This window comes from Triticum dicoccoides, chromosome 6B (assembly GCF_002162155.2).
Source record: "Triticum dicoccoides isolate Atlit2015 ecotype Zavitan chromosome 6B, WEW_v2.0, whole genome shotgun sequence".
Classification (NCBI taxonomy): domain Eukaryota; kingdom Viridiplantae; phylum Streptophyta; class Magnoliopsida; order Poales; family Poaceae; genus Triticum; species Triticum dicoccoides.
In genome coordinates this window covers 443,364,052-443,384,831 of record NC_041391.1, presented here as the reverse complement: position 1 = coordinate 443,384,831, position 20,780 = coordinate 443,364,052, and the positions used below count along the sequence as shown (strand labels likewise).

The 20,780-nt window shown below is 43.6% G+C and overlaps 2 protein-coding genes across 6 annotated transcripts; one reads left to right on the top strand and one right to left on the bottom strand.

The window, feature by feature from the left end:
* Window positions 1-9,655: 9,655 nt before the first annotated feature.
* On the bottom strand, window positions 9,656-12,042 carry LOC119321896 (protein TAB2 homolog, chloroplastic-like). The gene is made up of 3 exons (XM_037595408.1): window positions 11,191-12,042; window positions 10,935-11,078; window positions 9,656-10,071 (listed from the first exon to the last, which is right to left on the bottom strand). The coding sequence occupies exons 1-3, from the start codon at window positions 11,948-11,950 to the stop codon at window positions 9,812-9,814; spliced, it is 1,164 nt and encodes a 387-aa protein (XP_037451305.1). The 5' UTR covers window positions 11,951-12,042; the 3' UTR covers window positions 9,656-9,811.
* A 139-nt stretch (window positions 12,043-12,181) lies between these two features.
* Window positions 12,182-15,600, top strand: LOC119321897. Of its 5 annotated transcripts, none has more exons than XM_037595410.1 (5): window positions 12,182-12,360; window positions 13,137-13,221; window positions 13,589-13,702; window positions 14,819-14,920; window positions 15,125-15,600. In XM_037595410.1, exons 1-5 carry the CDS (start codon window positions 12,245-12,247, stop codon window positions 15,167-15,169), a joined length of 462 nt encoding a protein of 153 aa, XP_037451307.1. In that variant the 5' UTR covers window positions 12,182-12,244; the 3' UTR covers window positions 15,170-15,600. The 5 variants fall into 5 exon arrangements, with proteins under 5 accessions (XP_037451307.1, XP_037451306.1, XP_037451310.1 ...); XM_037595409.1 differs by having other exon boundaries at window positions 12,183-12,360; window positions 13,580-13,702; XM_037595412.1 differs by lacking the exon at window positions 12,182-12,360 and adding an exon at window positions 12,988-13,031.
* The last annotated feature ends 5,180 nt before the right edge of the window (window positions 15,601-20,780 follow it).

Below are 20,780 nucleotides of genomic sequence, written 5' to 3'. Positions count from 1 at the left end.
GAGATTAGTGTTGAACCTAAATAAATGTTATTTGGTGTTCGCGTTGAGCGTGAACAAGATAGGATCGTGTTTATTGCAATACGGTTATTCATTTAAGATAGAGAATAAATTGTTATTATGTTTACATGAATAAAACCTTCTATGGTCATACACCCAATGTTAATGGTTTATTGAATCTCGATCATAGTGATACACATATTCATAATATTTTTTCCAAAATATGCAAAGTCGATAATGATAGTGCAACATATTTGTGGCACTGCCGTTTCGGTCATATTGATGTAAAGCGCATGAAGAAACTCCATGTTGATGGGCTTTTGGAATCACTTGATTATGAATCATTTGATACTTGCGAACCGTGCCTTATGGGCAAGATGACTAAAACTCCATTCTCCGAAACAATGGAATGAGCTAATGACTTATTGGAAATAATACATCCCGATGTATGTGGTCCGATGAGTGTTGAGGCTCGAGGCAGGTATCGTTATTTTCTGACCTTCAGAGATGATTTAAGTAGATATGGATATGTTTACTTAATGGAAAACAAGTCTGAAACATTTGAAAAGTTCAAAGAATTTCAGAATGAAGTGGAGAATCATTGTAACAAGAAAATAAAGTTTCTACAATCTGATCGTTGAGGTGAATATTTGAGTTACAAGTTTGGCCTTCATTTAAAACAATGTGGAATAGTTTCACAGCTCACGCCACCTGGAACACCATAGCGTAATGGTGTGTCCGAACATCGTAGCCGCGCCTTATTAGATAAGGTGCGATCTATGATGTCTCTTACTGATTTACCACTATTGTTTTTGGGTTATGCATTAGAGATAGCTGCATTTACATTAAATAGGGCACCGTCAAAATCCATTGAGACGACACCGTATGAACTGTGGTTTCGCAATAAACCTAAGCTGTCGTTTCTTAAAGTTTGGGGATGTGATGCTTATGTCAAAAGGCTTCAGCCTGATAAGCTCGAACCCAAATCGGAGAAGTGCGTCTTCATAGGATACCCTAAGGAAACAATTGGGTACACCTTCTACCACAGATCCAAAGGCAAGATCTTTGTTGCCAAGAATGGAACCTTTCTAGAGAAGGAGTTTCTCTCGAAAGAAGTGAGTGGGAGGAAAGTAGAACTTGATGAGGTAATTGTACCTTCTCTCAATTTGGAAAGTAGCTCATGTGAGAAATCTGTTCTCGTGATGCCTACACCAACTGGAGAGGAAACTAATGATAATGATCATGAAACTTCAGATTAAGTTGCTACAGAACCTCGTAGGTCAACTAGAGCACGATCCGCACCAGAGTGGTACGGTAATCTTGTTCTGGAATTCATGTTACTTGACCATGATGAACCTACGAACTATGAAGAAGCTATGATGAACCCTGATTCCGATAAATGGCTTGAGGCCATCAAATCTGAGATAGGATCCATGTATGAGACCAAAGTGTGGACTTTGGTGGATTTGCCTGATGATCGGCGACCCATAGAGAATAAATGGATCTTCAAGAAGAAGACTAATGCTGATGGTAATGTTACTGTCTATAAAGCTCGACTTGTCACAAAAAGGTTTTCGACAAGTTCAAGGGGTTGACTACGATGAGGCTTTCTCAACCGTAGTGATGCTTAAGTCCGTCCGAATCATGTTAGCAGTTGCCACATTTTGTGAAATCTGGCAAATGGATGTCAAAACTGCATTCCTTAAATGGATATCTCTAAGAGTTGTATATGATGCAACCAGAAGGTTTTGTCGATCCTAAAGGTGCTAACAAAGTGTGCAAGCTCCAGCGATCCATTCATGGACTGGTGCAAGCATCTTGGAGTTGGAATATATGCTTTGATGAGTTGATCAAAGCATATAGTTTTATACAGACTTGCGATGAAGCCTGTATTTACAAGAAAGTGAGTGGGAGCACTACAGCCTTTCTATATGTATATGTGAATGACATATTGTTGATCAGGAATGATGTAGAATTTTCTAGAAAGCATAAAGGAAAGTTTGAAAGGAATTTTTCAAAGAAAGACCTCGGTAAAGCTGCTTACATATTAGGCATCAATATCTATAGAGATAGATCGAGACGCTTGATAAGATTTTTCAATGAGTACATACCTTGACAAGATTTTGAAGTAGTTCAAAATGCAATAGTCAAAGAAGGAGTTTTTGCCTGTGTTGTTAGGTGTAAAGTTGAGTAAGACTCAAAACCCAACCACAGTAGAAAATAGAAAGAGAATAAAAGTCATTCCCTATGCCTCAGTCATAGGTTCTATAAAGTATGCTATGCTATGTACCAGATCTATTGTGTACCTTATCATGAGTTTGGCATGGGGGTACGATAGTGATCCGGGAGTGGATCACTAGACAATGGTCAAAGTTATCCTTAGTTACCTAAGAGGACTAAGGAAATATTTCTCGGTTATGGAGGTGATAAAGAGTTCGCCATAAAGAGTGACGTCGATGCAAGATTTTACACCGATCCGGATGACCCTGAGTCTCAATCTGGATACATATTGAAAGTGGGAGCAATTAGCTAGAGTAGCTCCATGCAGAGCATTGTAGGCATAGAAAATTTCCAAAATACATACGGCTCTGAATATGACAGACCCGTTGACTAAAATTCTCTCACAAGCAAAACATGATCACACCTTAGTACCATTTGGGTGTTAATCACATAGCGATGTGAACTAGATTATTGACTCTAGTAAACCCTTTGGTTATTGGTCACATGGCGATGTGAACTATGGGTGTTAATCACATATAGATGTGAACTATTGGTGTTAAATCACATGGCAATGTGAACTAGATTATTGACTCTAGTGCAAGTGGGAGACTGAAGGAAATATGCCCTAGAGGCAATAATAAAGTTGTTATTTTATATTTCCTTATATCATGATAAATGCCTATTATTCATGCTAGAATTGTATTAACCGGAAACTTGATACATGTGTGGATACATAGACAAAACAGCGTGTCCCTAGTATGCCTCTACTTGACTAGCTCGCTAATCAAAGATGGTTAAGTTTCCTAGCCATAGACATGTGTTGTCATTTGATGAACGGGATCACATCATTAGGAGAATGATGTGATGGACAAGACCCATCCGTTAACTTAGCATAATGATCGTTCAGTTTTCTTGCTACTGCTTTCTTCATGTCAAATACATATTCCTCCGACTATGAGATTATGCAACTCCCGGACACCTAAGGAATGCTTTGTGTGCTATCAAATGTCACAACATAACTGGGGATTATAAAGATGCTCTACAGGTTCTCTGAAGGTGTTTATTGGGTTGGCATAGATTGAGATTAGGATTTGTCACTCCGAGTATCGAAGAGGTATCTCTGGGCCCTCTCGGTAATGCACATCATAAGAAGCCTTGCAAGCAAAGTCACTAATGAGCTAGTTGCAGGATGATGCATTACAGAATGAGTAAAGAGACTTGTCGGTAACGAGATTGAACTAGGTATGAAGATACCGATGATCGAATCTCGGGCAAGTAACATACCGATGACAAAGGGAATAACATATATTGTCATAACGGTTCAACCAATAAAGATCTTTGTAGAATATGTAGGAGCCAATGGGCATCCAGGTTCCTCTATTGTTTATTGACTGGAGAGGTGTCTCGGCCATGTCTACATAGTTCTCGAACCCGTAGGGTCGCACGCTTAACGTTCGTTGACGCTAGAGTAGTATTGGGATATTTGATGAATGGTAACCAAATGTTGTTCGGAGTCCCGGATGAGATCCCGGACGTCACGAGGAGTCTCGGAATGGTTGAGAGGTAAAGATTTATATATAGGAAGTCATATTTTGGGTTCCGGAAAAAGGTGCAGTTTTTTCGGTATTGTACCGGGAAGCTTCCAAAAGGTTCCAAAGGATTCCGGAGGGGTCCAGAAGTCCACAAGTGGGTTCACCACGACCCAAGGGTTATAATGGGCTACGGGAAGGTTCCCTGGCCTTATTGAGCTAGGCGCACCAAGTCCTCAAAAGCCCATGTGGCTAGGGAAGGCAAATAAGGAAGGAGTCCTAGTAGGAATAGGATTGGACTTGGAGTCCAAGTCCTCTCCCCCTTAGCTCCACCCTAGGGCTTGGAGGGGCTGTTTTCCATGCCCCTCCACCTATATATAGAGGGGAGGGGGTGCCCCAAGAGGACACACCAATCCCTTGGCGCCCCTCTCTCTCCCATTACTTCATAGTTCCACCGCCTTGTCCCGGCGACGCTTAGCAAAGCGTTGTCGGTGCTCCACCATCACCATCACCACCATGTTGTCGTGTTGGTTGTGATCCCTTCTATTTCTCCTCTCCCGCTTGCTGGATCAAGAAGGACGAGACGTCATCGAGCTGCACGTGTGCTAAACTCGGAGGTGCCGTCCGTTCGGCACTAGATCGGTTGGATCGTGATCGGATCACGAAGAGTACGATTACATCAACCGCGTGATAAACACTTTCGCTTATGGTCTACGAGGGTATGTAGACACACTCTCCCCCCTCGTTGCTATGCATCTCCTAAATAGATCTTGTGTGAGCGTAGGAAATATTGAAATTGCATGCTACGTTCCCCAACAAAGGATAGAAGGCCTATGAGTATATGATAACAAAGTTCTAATTATGAACAAATGTAAATACTTACCCCGTGTTAACGACAAAGGTGGTAGCTGAGTCGAGGAGGAGCCGCCTGAAAATGGTGATGACTCCTGATAATTTGAGTCAGACAGGTTAAGAGGTTCTCTGATAAGGTCTACTTTGGGTAAAGATTTAATAGAGCCGTGTGGCACCTCAGTGTGTCGCTTGCGAGAAGGGTTGTGAGTTAACTCGGTCGCCAGTTCTTTAGTGTCGCTGCTCCGTGTTTGGCATCTCACTTCATGTTGAGCCTTTTTCAAAACAAAGTTTGGGTCTAAAGGAGCATTTGGGTGAGAAAATGGTACTTTCCGGACAACCCACCTGATTCTCTCTGGAGGTGGTGAGTCTGAGCCGGAAGAGATAGAAATTACCTCAGGATTGTCAGCTCGGCTTGATGCACCCTCATCCTGAGAGTAAGAAGTGCCAGCTAAGTCATTAAAGAGGCGGCCAAGAGAGTCAAGTTCTACATTAGACTGGTCATCAACATCCGCTGACTCGCCCATAGCAGTTGGCTTAATCACGATAGTTGGTTTGTTATTTTTGGATTTTGGGCCAGGTCTGGCCTTGGCCATAATAGTCTTTGTTTTCCTCTTCCAAAAAGAGGAGTCGGGCTATAAAAAAGATTGACAAGTGTGACACAGAACATAATCAAGGATATTTAAAACTAGACATAGAATAGTGCTTACAGCTGGGATTGGGTTAAGCTTGAAGAATGGAGGCAGTCCTACCTTGTTACAATTTTCCTGTGACAACCCGAGTAAGGAGTTCACGACTTAAAAGACCTGTTCAGCAGTAAAGTTATTAAAGCTGTAACGTTGAGGATCTTCTGACTCGCCAGAATATTCATACATTATCGAAAACATATTGATTTATTGGAAAATGGGTGCAACATTTTAAGAAGCAACCTTTTTGGCTTCTGTGAACAATTTTTGAAATCCCAGGCAAAATTTGTAAAGCCAATTTGTTTTTGAATTTATAAACAAATATTGGCAACTGATACATTTTTTAAGTTCTGAACAATTTTTTATAAGTACAAATAATTTTGAGTCCTTAAACAAAACTTGAAACTCAAACATTTTTTTTGAAGTTTTCAACAATTTACAAAAAAGTAAAACATTTTTTGAAATCTATGAATATTTATAAAAACATGAAAAAATTGGAAAAAATTTGCAAAAAGAAAAGAGAGAAAGAAACAACAAAAATAAAAGTGGGAGAAAAAAAACTAGTAAAAAAACCGATTTAGGAACTTTTTAGAATGTTCCCAAAACCGGTCAGGAACCTTCAGGTTCATAAAACCGGAACCTACGGTAAATGGGTCGACCGAGTTCAATCGCTAGCTCGGCCGCTCTCGGTAAAAGGACGGCAATCCATCCGACACAAAGTGGTCATATAGGAAATTCCCTAAAGTATTGTATTTCCTATTGAACGCTCACTATGGCAATTTGTCAACTGAATCGCACAGGCAACAAACTAGCGATTCCATAGTTGGTTGGCCCATTAAGTGCTAGCAGCATACAGAAGGTTTGAGTTCTGGGACAAGGTTCCAAAGAAATCATTATTTAAGAGATACCCTTTTAAAGGTCACTTTCCACTTTCTCTAGTGCTCACAAGTGGCGTACTGTCGAAACTTGAGAGTTTTCTCTTTTTATGGATTCATTTGTTCAAAATGGTTTATCTCTAGAACTATGCCTCCAAATCATGACCCGTTTTTACCATTGAAACTCTCGAATTAGGATCTTCAAAACTAGATCCAATGTTAATAGATTTCGATAAACTTTTTATTTCACAAAGTAATCAGGGATAAAAAACAGAAAAAATGAAAAAAAAACTGAAAAAACACCAAAAAGCGACCGAAAACTGAATAAAACAAAACAGAAAAAATGGAATCCGGACACTAGGTGAATAGTTTATAAACATAATTGTGCTTCCAGAAAATATTCAAAATTTTGAAAACATGTTCACTTTTTCCAAAAATGTTTGCATTTATTAAAAAGTGTTCGCAATTTTTTAAATTTTGTGTTTACACAAATTTACAAAAGAATTATAAAAAGTTCAGTTATTATAAGAAATGTGTTCTTTTCCAGGAAATCAGATGAAAAAGTTTTAAAAATGACAGCTATAGTAGTTGGCTCGCTACAGTGGCCGAGCTGTTACATGCGTCAATGGTCCGGCCCAGTCAGGCACTCCTGTGTCCACAACTTGTCGCTTAATGCTTCCTATAGGAGGTCTCCTATTCTCCCTAAAAAAAAGAGCTATGCTAAAGCATTTCTCATAAAAAAAACAAGGGCCTAAAGCAAACTCGGCGGCCTACATGAAAAGAGCCTGAAAACAAGAAATGGAAATGCTTTAAAATCCCCCGTTCGATTTTGTCACTGCGTCCGCTGAGCACATGGTCGTCGGATGTGGGTTGATCTTCATCCTCCAGAAAATTCGCACCAACATCCTCCCCCTCGCACGAGTATCAAGCTTATCCCCATCTCTCTCTCTCTCTCTCTCTCTCTCTCTCTCTCTCTCTCTCTCTCTCTCTCTCTCTCTCTCTCTCTCTCTCTGCACCTCCCATGGACGACGTCGCCCCAGGACTGCTACGAGGACGGCGACCACCCAATCATTAGATGTGGCAATTGGGATAGGATGGATTGCAACGCCGATGATGTTTCTGAAACATAATCAATGTCACAATGCGTGGGGCTTGGGAGCTGCTTGATGGATTGCAACGTCGATGATGTTCCTGAAATATGGTAAATATTGCAATGCGGAAAGCGAGTGGAATGCATGAATTGCAACGTCGTTTATGTTTCTGAAACATAAGCCTTGTTTCAAAGCCAAAAAAGAAAAACGATTTGGCAGGGACCGCAATAAGTCATGTGTTGCAAAGCGCCAAGCGCAACACGAGCTTTGTTGCAAAGGCTGCTCCTCGCCTGGAGATATCAGACGACTGTTCGGGGATCTCGGATGGCTGTTCAGAGCTCCATCCAACGACGATGGAGGGGGTCGATCTTTTCAGATTATCAGTCGACCAACATGTAGCGCTCCCCAGCAAAAAAAAGGCCTCTCATCTGTGTGTTTCGTGAGCAAACAAAAAAGTCCAAGCCTCGCCTGGACGGGCCACTCCGTTATCCAACTACCAATGACCTGACTGAGATTTAGTTAATCCCTAATTCGTTCTAACAAAATTTAATTATTAATTGATTGGAAATTTGAACCAAGAAATGGATTAGAAATTAGTAAGACCTTAATTTTTCTATACCGTTATATATGTAACTTTAAAAATTGGACATTGAACGAAGCCATTTAACACTAAGGAGATGACAAATACAAACGTTGTTGGTTGTTGGATATCATCTTCACTCATGCACTATCCAGAAAATTACATGGTTGAGCTTAATCAGAATGTACAAATCTGAAAAGAAAATCACTTCTTCTTTCTTTGTTCCAGAATCTTTCATACTTTAATATTCTAAATTTTTCTTGCTAAATGAATTAGTGCTCCTTTTTACTAATGATTTGCAACATCACATGCACTTCTCATTTGTTCCAGACACTTCCATATTTTAGTTTCCCCGTGTTTTTTTCTTCTAAAAGAATTGCCATTCACTTTAGTTTTTCTACAGCACCTTCATAAATTCCATTTGTCTTTGAAAATGCAACAGTAGCTACTCAAAAGTGCAACATCAGATACCTAAAGACAATTGTGTTGGACATATATATTTCACATGAGTCATATTTTGTGGCTATAATTTGATTTTAGTGGGATGAACTACATAAATTAAATCAACATCTATGTCATGCACATGTGACTCCAAACTTACATATTTACCTTTCCTAAATGATATGTTGATATTCATTTATACTTTTGTTATCTAAGCTCCTACATGCATTGCATGCAGTGGCGGAGACGGGGATGGCCAGGGCCCTCCTCATGGGCATTATTTTGCTTGTATTATGGCCATGAACAGTGAAAATTAGTCTAATCTTCCTCTACTGGCCCCTCAACGTGAGATTTTAGGGAATCCTGCCTCCGCCACTGATTGCATGTGTATATGTACCTTACTAGTTGGGCATTAGACATCTATAGTCGATCCTTCAGAAGTCGTTAGAGGAATAAGAAATTGGTTTTGAGGGGTTAAACCCAATCTAGTCGATCCCTATCCCCTTCGGAGGAGTAAAAGTATCGGCCGCTCGCCCCTTTATATTTACTCCTCAGCAGCCATCATGAGTATAAATTTTTTGCCTCTATTCTTGCCCACCGCTTGGCCGCATCCACTCCAGTGCCGGCCTTCTTGCCTCCGCCGACCATCACATGCCACCAAGGACACCCTGCAGCACCGTCGACCTCTACCACCAAATTCTGACGAGATTGTGACGATATTTTTTCCTTTATTTTTCGTCCTTTCCATCGTCTCCGGCACGGCGGCGCCCCTTCCATCATCCCAGTCACGAGCAAAGGTGCACCCGGTCACCATTGTGATTCCAATGAATGGTTTTGTTCCGGACCACACTATCGCGCCACCAGGAGAAGGATGGACGGAAGAACCCATTCAGGCGAATAAACGCAAAGTTGTTGCTCATGGAGGAAGAATTTCCCCTACTTTCTCGACTATTTGTCGCATACTTGCGTCGCTCAGGGTGAGATTGTATCAAATTACTTTTGCGGAGCATCTATCCTAGGCCCTAGTTAGCTCATGGATATCATCTAGTGACGAGAAGTCATCGTTCGCCGCGGGAAAGGAGGAAGAAGGAAGAAGGGGAAGAGGCTTACATGTGAGGATAGAAAGTTTGAGAGTTTGGCTAGGAAGCGCTTTTCTTTAACGGAACAAATATAAGGAGTTAAAGGAGGAGGGGCTATATAAGAGACTAAATTTTGAGGGATCAGATAGAGATGCTCTTAAACCCGCAACACTAAAACTTCAGTCTGTGGTACCTAGATTCACATCATCGCGTAGTGAATAGCTGCAGTCTACCAACGCAGCTAGCGTAATATACCAACGGAGAAGTGGACTAAACTCTTCTTTCTTTTTGCTAAAGTGGCACCAAACTTAAAGTATGACCTTTCCTCTCCTTTCTTTTCATAAAGTACACCTCTGTGCAGTAATCAACGAGCTAAAATGAAATCACCTTGTATTGAAAATCTGATTGGCACTACACATACTACAGTGATTTCGATGGAAGTGACGACACACGCGCTACCCAGATCATACAGGCGGTGGCGGCAGGTCCAGCAGGAGCCAGAAACCCACGCAACTATCGGAGTTGAGGTTCTCTTGGATGGCCAGGAAGTGCAGGCCGCCGCAGGCCTTCTTGGCCGCCTCCCACGCTTCTGCCTCCTGCGTCGTCGCGGCGCTCTTCTGGTAGCCGGCATAGACGTATCTGGTAGAAACCCCGGCTGACAGGATCAGGTTCGCTCTGCCGGTGTCAACCTCCATTGAACAGATCTCTAGCCCATTCATCCAAGCTGCAGGGATTGAAGAAACAAAGATCTCAGAGCTGATTGACATGCATCTCACAAGAGAATAGGCTCAACAAAGAAACAGGAACATTGTGCAGGGGCTTCAGTCAGTTGACTATCGCCATCAGAATATTCATCTGACGCAACATGGAAGCATTGCTTAAATGCTTAAAATCTTTCAAAAAAAAATATTTGTTGTGTTTGTTGGTATAACTGGTCTGCCCAAAGCATTTTGCTGAATGTTATCAGACTCTTAAAACTACTCCCTTCCCACCCCAATTAATTTGGTGACCTTATAGCCTCACATTTTTTTGATATTTTGATATTTTGTTTTTCAGTTTGGGTACATGTGCACCAATGTCCCATGTATTTCCAGGATATTAATCCTACACACACACACACACACACACATATTATACATACTGGATAAGAAGATAGACTAGTGAGTTGTATACTTGTATGGCAGTGTGCGTCATTCTGATCCCATGCTGCAGAGGCTGGAAACCATTTTCTTTCCTTGTCTTATTTTGGGTGTGCAATAATACCTTTGTCCGCATACAAATCCAATAATCCATTGTACGATCAAATTATTCTCCGAGGGAAATAAGCAGCATTTACCACGCAATCCCACATTGCCTGAGCTACAATTCTTACGACTAGAGACACTACATATGTATCCTATGTATCAGCAGTACGTGACCAAAGTTTCGTTGCCTAACTATAATCAGAACCATGCAAAAAAACTATAATCAGAACCTAACAGGTGCTACCGTATAACTGAATTTGGCACACGCTTACATCTAACCAATTATCTCCGCAAGTAGTAGTAGCAGCAGCAGTAGTATGACAGTATGAGCACACAAACTTACCGGCCAGAGGCTTGGCGCGCGAAGATTCCACGGCAACCCCAGGGACTAGCGTGGTTTCATCGAGCTCAAACCCCAAGAGGTCCAAATCGAGCCCCGCCCCGAATGCGTACCTCCTCTCCAGCAACTCCACCTCCTCCCTCACATCTGAACAGCATCATCTTAAACACAATCAGAACGCAGCAATTTTGCAGAGATGTTTAAATGTGGTACGTAGTAGAGAGGAAGTGTTCGTATATATTATATGGGCGGCACTGACCGTCGAAGGGGAGCTGCACGAATGCCCACTTGTCGCCGAAGAGGTTGTCCGGCAGGTTGGTGGCGAAGGGGTTGTCAAGCGTGAGCAGCGGCTTGGTGCCCTTCTGGAAGCCGGGGTGGCGGCTGTAGACGGTCTCGTACCGCTCTTCCAGCCAGAGCAGCAGGGAGACGCAGCGGCGGCTGGGCACGGCCTTGACCCCGAGGTCGTTGCAGGCGCGGGAGATGATGGTCTGCATCTGCGACCGGAAGAAGCGGGCGCGGTCCGGGAGCGGCACGCCGAGGGAGGAGGCCACGGAGGCGAGCGCGTCGCGGAGCGTCACGCTGTTGATGGAGGTGTTGGGGAAGAAGCGGGTGAACTGGAGCGACAGCGTGGCGTCGCACACCACCAGCTCCCACACCTTCTTGCCCCTGGCGTCCAGGATGGGCCGCGAGCAGAAGTCCACCTCCCACTCCCGGATCCCCTCCGCGTCCGCGTCCGGGTCCAGGTAGCACACCTCCGCCAGCGGGTCCACATCATCCTCCTCGTTTCCCTCGGCTGGCTCCTCCTCCTCGTCCTCCGCGGTGTCCGCCGCGGCGGCCGTGGGGCTCTCGGAGGAGATGGACCGGCACGGCCTCGGCGACGGCGTGGCCGGAACTAAGAGGCGGTAGTGCGCCTGGGGCCGCGCGACGGAGAAGGAGGGCTTCCCTGGCGGGTTGGGCAGGTGGAGGCTCCGGCGGAAGGCGATGCCGTGGCCGGCGACGATGGCAGTGGCGGTCGTCATGGCGCGCGCCCCTCCACGGCCACACACAGAAGCTAACGTTGGTGGTGTCAGTCGCGGCGCCAGTTGAGTGAGTTCGTTCACACATGGAGAAGCAAATCGGCTCGTGCCGACTCGGCGATGGGCCGGCCTAAGCCCACGTAAGACCCAAAGAGGAAAAACCTATGTGGACTCGGATAACCACGACGCGCAAGAGGATGGAGGAGTAAAAAGGGAAGAAAAACTAGAGGGTGGAGTTGGACGGCTGCTGCAGTCCATAAAAAAGGAGCACAGGAGAGGCGGTCGCGGGCAGCGAGAATGGCGTGCTCTCCCTCTCCCTCTCCCTCTCCCCGGCTGCTCCACCGGGCGTCTGCTTCCGCTTCTCCGTTGCTCTCGGTCGGGCATGTGCGCTCGGCCCCGTCCTCCACGTTCGGGTATGCTCTTCCCATCACATCGATTCACTCTTGCTGTGCTCTGCTTGGGCGCTGCTCTGCTTCGGGTTCACATGGCCGATTGCGGAGTATGTTCATCTCCGCTTCCTGCTTCACTTGAGGCCGGGGTGAGCTGCTTCATGACGCCGACGTCCGTTTTCCCAGTCGGTTGTGGCTGTTGCGGTGGTTAGCCCACAAGAAAATCGTTTTGTGATACTTCTCTGTAGTAGTATGTTCCAAGTGCTCTGCGTGCATTTCGGATGAATTTTTTATACTGCTGTTCATTCTGCAGAATGTTAGTGGGTACGATTGCCTACTACGTACTCCGAGATAAGCTGCAAGCCCAAAACAATTTTTAGTAATAACAAAATAACTTATCAATATTGTAGAGTGATATACTTTTCTTTCCGAAAAGGTGTAGAGTGATATACTGGCCGCCACTTTCCTCTTTTGACCATGAAATAAATTGTACAGCATGTTGTATTAATGCCTTGGACTATTCGGTTTGCAATTCAAGTTAGAAACACGCCGGGTGGCAGACCAAATATACATCCTCTTGCCCATCCTTTTTGTAACAGTTTGTCTCTATTAAGAACGCTTCAGCCAAGCACTAACCATCCGAAAGTTCTGATTTGGTGAGACTTTATGTTTCAACATGAATGCGTGTGGAGAAGGTACTTAACTGTATCAGTGTTCCAATGACTTATTTTCTTTATGTGTTTAAATTTAGCATCAATAGTATTTGCTGATGTGTCAGTTACACACCTTTGTATTCGTAGATGCACCATCCACTGCAAGCAATCCGGACATATATTGTATGGAAGAAGCCATGTGACAAGCTTCCTGGCTCTTGCTAGTGCAGATGTATGCTCTTCTTTCTAGGCCATTTATTTTTGGGGTTTGAGTGGTGTTCTGAGTTTGGTAGGTTATACAATGTAAATTAATAGAGTAGAAAATGGAAATGATCACTGTTAACTAAGTGCAACATTATATGCTTCTGAATTTGTTCGAATATGATATTCTGGTTTTGGTATCAACTGTTCTATAAAATGTAGCATGATCCTCCGTCCTAATTCCCAAGCAGGAGGCTTTCTTGCTCTAGAAATTCTGCAACACTCTGACAGGGATCTTGAGAAAAATAATTAGCTTCTTTTTATTATAGTTGTAGCTGTATTACTCTTGGTATTATTGCTTGGTAGCTAAGAGGTGCTGAACTCATCAGATGAACCAGGCACCACAAGGCAAAGGAAGTTCAGGTCAGAAAGTGATAATGGTTGATCCACAGGAAGCTAAGCGCTTAGCAGTGAAACAAATGCAAGAAATTCGTGCCAGAGATAAGCTGAAGGTTCGTTACTTCTGTCATGTAATTCCACTAATTAATCTCTCCTCCGAAGGAATATAGATATTTATGATTGTGGAATAAATATATTTTCTAAAACGAATAGAAACGATGATGAAATGGGAAATTCTTTCAGTTGTTATTGGTAAAAGAAAACTAGGATAGTGCAGTCCACATGTCATAAGTTGTATTCCATCATATTATCTAGTCATACAAACAGAAGTTTTGTGCAATAATCTATACAGATCAAGAATTTGTTAAATGATGCAAACGAATGTCTCTCGAAATCCTGAGAGGAATCCTTCTATAGGGGATGCAAACTAACAAAAATATTTCTTAGCAACTTGAATCTGTTTCATTGTTACTGGAGAACCTTTTTCATTGTCCTTGTGATGTCAAGAGATGGTTGGTGCGGATATGGTCGTTGTTGTACTTCATCGATCGCTGTTTTCATCGCTTTGGAGTTTTTCTTTCCTTTTTCCTCCGTCTGGGCATAGCTTCACTCTTGTATGACTTTGCTCTTTGCTTGTGTGGTTCTTTGTGTGTACATCCTAGTTATGCAGAGGTTGGGTGTGGTTCACATTGTGTTTGTATCTCCTTTATGCTTCAATTTGAGTCAATAAAATCCAGCATTTGCCGGGAAAAAACAACTTGAATCAAAACATGGCTTTCCCCTAGTTATATGCGGTTCTTTGTTTTGTCTTGATTCGCCATTTTCATGTCTACTTCATCTGTCAACCAAAATGTGACTGTGTGTCACAAAATGGAGGAAGCTAACCTGGTAAATAGATAAATGTGGATTGTAATGACATTCACATGGACCCCAATTAATCTTTCAAATTGCAACGCTTCAGTGCTGGATGTATGATTTTCTTTTATCATTTATGTAGTGTCTTATCGTGTTATTGGGGGAAATTTTAGGACCCGTATGCAATTGCATAATCGCTGGTCCTCTTTCCTTGAGCATATATGATTGCTTCTACAGTAATTTATTACCTTGATCTGTATTACTCCTGGAGAACCCATCTGTTGTATGCCCCTCTAAATTGCACAATCAGCACACATTTGATATGCTATTACTTGTATGTTTTTTTTACCACATCATTGTTATCTTTTTTGCAGAAACGTCGTCAAGCAGAAGCTATTAACGGCGCATTGGCGGTGATAGGATTGACTGCTGCATTGGTATTGGAAGGTCGGACAGGAAAGGGTATCCTGGGACAGGTACATAAGTTGAGCATAAAGAGGAAATTCATCTTAATTAGTAGACAGTAATATTCATTATAACCAAAAACACGTTTTCTTCCAGAGAAATGCTGCAACTAGTTTATGTGTTATCCACCGAGAAACACCAAAATTGCTTAGCAGAACGTTAGATAATGGTTCTACCCTACTAATACGTGATCTTGTGTTTGTACACTTCTGCAGCTAGCAGGATATCTGGCGGCTTTATCTAGTTTATTTGGGCAATAACTGTCACTCTTGGAAGAATTTTGTAACTTTCGTCGACCAGGAGAGCTCTAAATCTTACTTGCTGGATCCAACCAATTTGCATATCTAATCCAAGCTGGATGTACAATAACGCTTAGATTTGCACGTGAAATGATCTACTCGGCTATTTTTCCTGGACTGAAAATCAAACATTGTATTTATATTCTTTTCCATGTACTCAACATTCAACAACGTCTTCCCTTCCTTCTGAAAACTGTACTAAATAGTTTCCCATGATTCTGTTTAGCAGCTTAGTAGTAGTTCGATCCACCGGTCATATATATGCACGATTTTAGGTCGGCTCCCTTGAATTTTCTTTTGCGGTTGGTGCCACTGTTAATTTTGGTAGCTCAGGTATAAATTGTATATATGATGTTGCTCTGGTGGTAAAGTTTACTGCTTCTTTTTTGTTATATATAAGGTACTCCATCTGTAAACTAATATAAGATCTTTCAGATCACTACTACATATATAAATGGCATGTGCTTTGATCCGCAGTACTCTCCATCAGGATACATGGGATCTATTTTGACTGATTAAGATAAAATTCTACCGAAGTAGGGGAGAGAGGGGTGGCCGCTGAGATAGAGAACTGACCTGTGGTGTTGTATTCCTTTGGGGTTAGGGTTTCTATAGGGGGGCAACACATATATAGGTTGTTGGGTTACATGGGCCACACATTGGCTAAAGCGCGCACACACACTGAAGCACAGAGAAGATACAACCCAACTCCCCCTCAATAGTACTGCCCCTCAAGAGGGATGATAGATATCTATCATGTTCATCTTGTCACAAGCAAGATTGCTTGTGACAAGGCCACCTCTTCGACGCCTCCCCTATTGTCGGCGAGGCCTCGTCGGATGCAGTGGCGCTCCTCTGCTGCTGGCACCTCTAGAAACGACGGAATGTTGTTGTCTTCCGAGATGCCACGCCCTCTCTAGCTGCCACTGTGAAAGCGTGTCGCAACGATGTTGTGCTCTGGCAAGGCAGGTGTCCCCACATCGATGTTTGGCTGCATATTCTGGTTCTCCGAAAGCTGTCCTGAGCGGCCTTGTTTCTTGATTCTTGATCAGGAGCTATAGTTCTATATGCTGCAAAAAATCCTGGCATGCCCCCCTTGTATGCTGTAAAATATACTCTGGGTCGACCCCTCTTTTATGAAATTCAGGTGGGTGACCCCCCCCCCCTTCCCCCTTAAAAATTCAAAAAGAAAATCAAGATTGCTCTTCTTAGCTCCCAAGCCTTTTGTTAGACAGTTGGTGACTTGTTGTCCATAGCTAGTTACATCTAGTTTCTCTTTCATAAAGAATATGCCTATATCCACATGTTTGTTCTGTCATGCTGCAGATTTGTTGTCACACCACACATTTAGAGGATCTTGTCTGAGCACCTTCAACTTGAGCAGAAGGCTCCTTACCCACAACATCTCACTCAGCTCTTGCGACATTGCCCTATACTGAACTTCTACAGTTGATTTGACACTACTGGTTGTTTTTTGCTTCTCCATGACACCAAATTTCTACCAACAAACACACATTAGCGAGAGGTTGATCGTATATCATCAAGACAATTAGTCTAATCAGCATCACTTTAATTGTCAACATTCCAATGGCCATTTCTCTTGAACCAGAGTCCCATACTAGGATTGCCCTTTAGATACCTCAGGATTCTGTAGGCGGCAAGGTGCCCACTTCTGGGGTCATGCATATATACACTTACTACAATTACTCCATATGTAATATTTGGTCTAGTGTGACATAAATACAGAAGTCTGCCAACCAATTGTTGATATTTTTCTTTGTTAATCGGTTCACCAAGCTATGCTGCCAAATTTGTGATTTCGTTCAATGGAAGTTGGAGCTGCTCTACATCCAAGCATTCCATTATCACTTAGGAGCTCTAAGGTATACTTCCACTGAGATGGGGTTATTCCCTTTTTGTTCGGGCAACTTCGATACCCAGGAAATATTTTAGTTGGCCAAGATCCTTAACTTCAAATGCTTCGCCTTTCCTTATCCCACCTTTTTTTGAGAAACTACGCATCACATCTTGTTAAGCAGTTTCAATGGACCATGGTAGTACTGTGAGAGATGGAACCTTTTTTCTTTTTAAGTCTGAAAAGCATTGTGTTTTACTTTTATCGCTTTTGAGTGAAGTATAGTTGGATTGATTGGTCAGATACTCATACACTGAAATGCTTTGATTTGGTTGGTAGGGTGGCCAAAAAACTTGTGGAGCTTTTACTTATGAATCTGATTTGTTGTTGATCATTGTCCATTGATGCACTTGCTTGTCCTGTTTTCACCGAGAGAATTCTATGAGCTTGGGAAACAATGAGAATTGAAGACAAAAAAAAGATTTTCTATATAAAAATATTTATGATTGTGTCATAGGAATTACAAAATTTGAAGAAAACCCAAAGCTCATGAAAATTTTATTTAAATGCAACTTTTATTCGCCTCTCTTCTTTTCATGTGACCAAATAACTCTTAATTTAAGACTTCATATATTTTCAAGTACAACATCCAAATGCCATTTTCTCACCCATTTATGTGATTCTCTTTTCGGCCTAGGATTGTGATACCATTACCAATGAAGCTTAGCAGATTCTGTCTTGTGATACCACTATAGAGGGAACTTAACGAATTTGCTCGCAACCAAGTATTTACAAAGTATGAGGCTTGGTTCACTCACAAAGAGGTCGACACCCCCGCCATGCTGTCACAAGCAACAAGAGAAATATTTCCACCATATGCTTTTATCTAGAAGATTTATAACCAGTTTTTAAGAAGAAAAACACATTAATTGTCTCTTATATTGTGATTTTTGTAATAGAACGCACATGTGAAATCTGTAGTTTCAAAAAGACCTCGGCCTCAGATAGTCTTGTAGTCTAGGTTAATAGAGTGGTGCACCATCAATATATTTCGGCGATGTGCTCTATCTGTGGCATGGAGGATGAAAGCACCTTTCATGCCCCCATGGTTTCCCCCTAGGCGAGGGTGTTAGACTATTACTTGGCTCTCAAGTTATCTAGTCCTAGTCGTATTGTGGTAGGTCTAGTTGGCTTGTAATCTCTTATATATACTTCTGTATGCGGCTAGCAATAATCAATAAACAATAGTTCTATTCAATCTTACATGGTATCTTAGGGTTTCTGGTCCTAGGGTATGGCTCCGTCGCCCACCCAACCACCATTGCCGCCACCCCGCTACTTTGAGCGCCGGGCCGCTACCCTCGCTCGCGCCGCCGCCGCGGCTTCCTCCTCCTCTGCCCTAGTTCTACCACCACCACCACCTATGCCTCCGGTGCTCTCCTTCACCGATACAATCTCCGATATTAGTCCTTGTATCCCCATTACCCTCGATATCACCTCCCACAACTATTACCATTGGCGCCACCTCTTCGAAGTTCACCTCGGGCGCTACAATCTTCGCTCCCACGTCGACGCCACCGCCGTGCCGCAATCTCATGATCCCCAACGGGTCAAGGATTACCTCGGTATCATCCAATGGATCTAAATGCGCGTCTCCACCGAGATCTTCAATCTTGTCTTCCGGGAAGCCGCCACTGCCGCCGGTCCCTGGGCGGCCCTTCAGCAGTTGTTCCAAGACAACGTCAATGCTCGCACCAATCTACTCCACAACGAGCTCAGGAATACAGTGCAAGGCAACTCCTCCCTCAGTGTCTATTGCCAATGCCTCAGATCCATCGCCGACGAACTACGTGAACTTGGTGATCCCGTTGAAGACCGGCAGCTTATCAACATCCTCCTCATCGGGCTCAGCGAACAATTCAACAAGTAGGCTTCTTTCATACCCATGATGCGGCCCCAGCCAACCTTTGCCGAGGTGGGCTCCATCCTCCAGTGGGCCGACCGTGCTCAAACCAACAAGGACGCTCGCCCACAGCTCTTCGCCGTCGTTCCACGCAGCCGGCACCCGCGGCGCCCCCTTCACCAATGGTGCCTTCCTCCTCGACTGCGCCCGCTCCACCGCCAGGCTGGCGTCCCAGCCCTAATTATCGCGGCAAGAACCCCATCTACCGACCACCTACGACGCGCTCGGCGCCCACTCCTTCACCGTCTCCGGCCCCAAGTGCGCCACCAGCAGCTACGCCTTGGCGTCCTCCACATGATCCCTGGACGGGGATCGTCCAAGCTTGGCCCATGCCATGGTCCGCTCCGGCTCCCCTCGGCGCTCCGGCTTACACCGGTGCTTGGCAGCCCGGCGTGCGGCCTGGTGCCCCAGGACTCCTCACGCCTCGTCCGTCGACTCACGCCTACCATGCTGCTCCATCATATGGCGCTCCCTACTACGCCGACGGCAGCCACTACTACACCCCATCATTGGCCCTACTGCCATCACCGTCGTCGGCTCTACTGCCCTCGCCGTTATACCAGCCGGCCCTGTTGCCAACATCGACATCTGCTACACCGCCAAGCTGGGACCAAGCCGCCTTCATCCAGGCCATTAACATTTTTTCCTCCCAAGGCAACACATGTACGGATTGGATTTTCGATTCCGGTGCTTCTAGTCATATGTCTGCATCTAGTATGTTTCTCTTCTCTTGCACTTCACCACTTTTTAAATCCATCACCCTCGGTGACGATGCTTCTATACCCATCTATTATGTTGGTCAGGCTCAACTTCCCTCCACCACCAAAACTCTTCTTCTTCTTGATGTACTTGTTGCTCCTGCCCTTATCAAAAATTTAATCTCTGTTCGTCAATTCACATGTGATAATCTTGTTTCTGTCGAATTTGACCCCTTTGGCTTATCTGTGAAGGATTATCATACCAAGGTCGAGATCGCGCGGTTCAATAGCTCCGGTGACTTATACTCTCTCAATGGTGTTCCTGTCATCGCATCTCCAACCTCCATGATGGCATCTGTTGATCTCTGGCATCGACGTCTAGGGCATCCCAACCCTGCAGTTCTAGCATCTGTTCTTAGTGAATTTACTATACCTTGTAATAGAGATTCTCACGATTCCTCCGTTTGTGAGTCATGCCAATTAGGCAAGCATGTGTGTCTTCCTTTTAGTTCGTCTAGCTCTTCAAGCACTTATCCCTTTGAATTAATACATTGTGATATCTGGACATCGCCTATTGCTAGTGTCTCTGGTTTTAAATACTATCTTGTCATATTAGATGATTTTACACACTTTGTCTGGACCTTCACTCTCCGCAACAAATCTGGCGTTCACGTTCTCTTTCTCAATTTTCAGCGATGCGTCCCCGTGCACTTCTTTCTCCCTATTCGCTTCATACAATGTGATAATGGTCATAAATTTGATGATGTTAAAAGTCGTACCTTCTTTCTTAACCACGACATTCTTCTCTATTTTTCTTGTCCCTACACTTCTCCTCAAAACGGCAAAGTTGAATGTTCTCTTCGTACTATAAATGATATTATTCATACCCTTCTTCTTCAATCTTCCATGCCTTCCCAATACTGGGATGAGGCTCTCCACACCGCTACATATCTTCTCAATATCCGTCCTATCAAAGCTAATCCCAACATCACCCCCTACTTTTCTCTGTTTTTGTGTCATCCAAACTACTCTGACATTCGTGTTTTCGGTTGCCTC

What these genes read in the sequence shown, in the direction of transcription:
- LOC119321897 (XM_037595409.1), top strand. Translation starts at nt 12,245, where the DNA reads ATGGCGTGCTCTCCCTCTCCCTCTCCCTCTCCCCGGCTGCTCCACCGG. An exon ending in GCCCCGTCCTCCACGTTCGG is followed by an intron (nt 12,361 to 13,136) that starts GTATGCTCTTCC and finishes TTGTATTCGTAG; the next exon opens with ATGCACCATCCACTGCAAGC. An exon ending in TGGCTCTTGCTAGTGCAGAT is followed by an intron (nt 13,222 to 13,579) that starts GTATGCTCTTCT and finishes TGAACTCATCAG; the next exon opens with ATGAACCAGGCACCACAAGG.
- LOC119321896 (XM_037595408.1), bottom strand. Translation starts at nt 11,950, where the DNA reads ATGACGACCGCCACTGCCATCGTCGCCGGCCACGGCATCGCCTTCCGC. An exon ending in CGTGCAGCTCCCCTTCGACG is followed by an intron (nt 11,079 to 11,190) that starts GTCAGTGCCGCC and finishes GATGCTGTTCAG; the next exon opens with ATGTGAGGGAGGAGGTGGAG. An exon ending in GCGCGCCAAGCCTCTGGCCG is followed by an intron (nt 10,072 to 10,934) that starts GTAAGTTTGTGT and finishes CAATCCCTGCAG; the next exon opens with CTTGGATGAATGGGCTAGAG.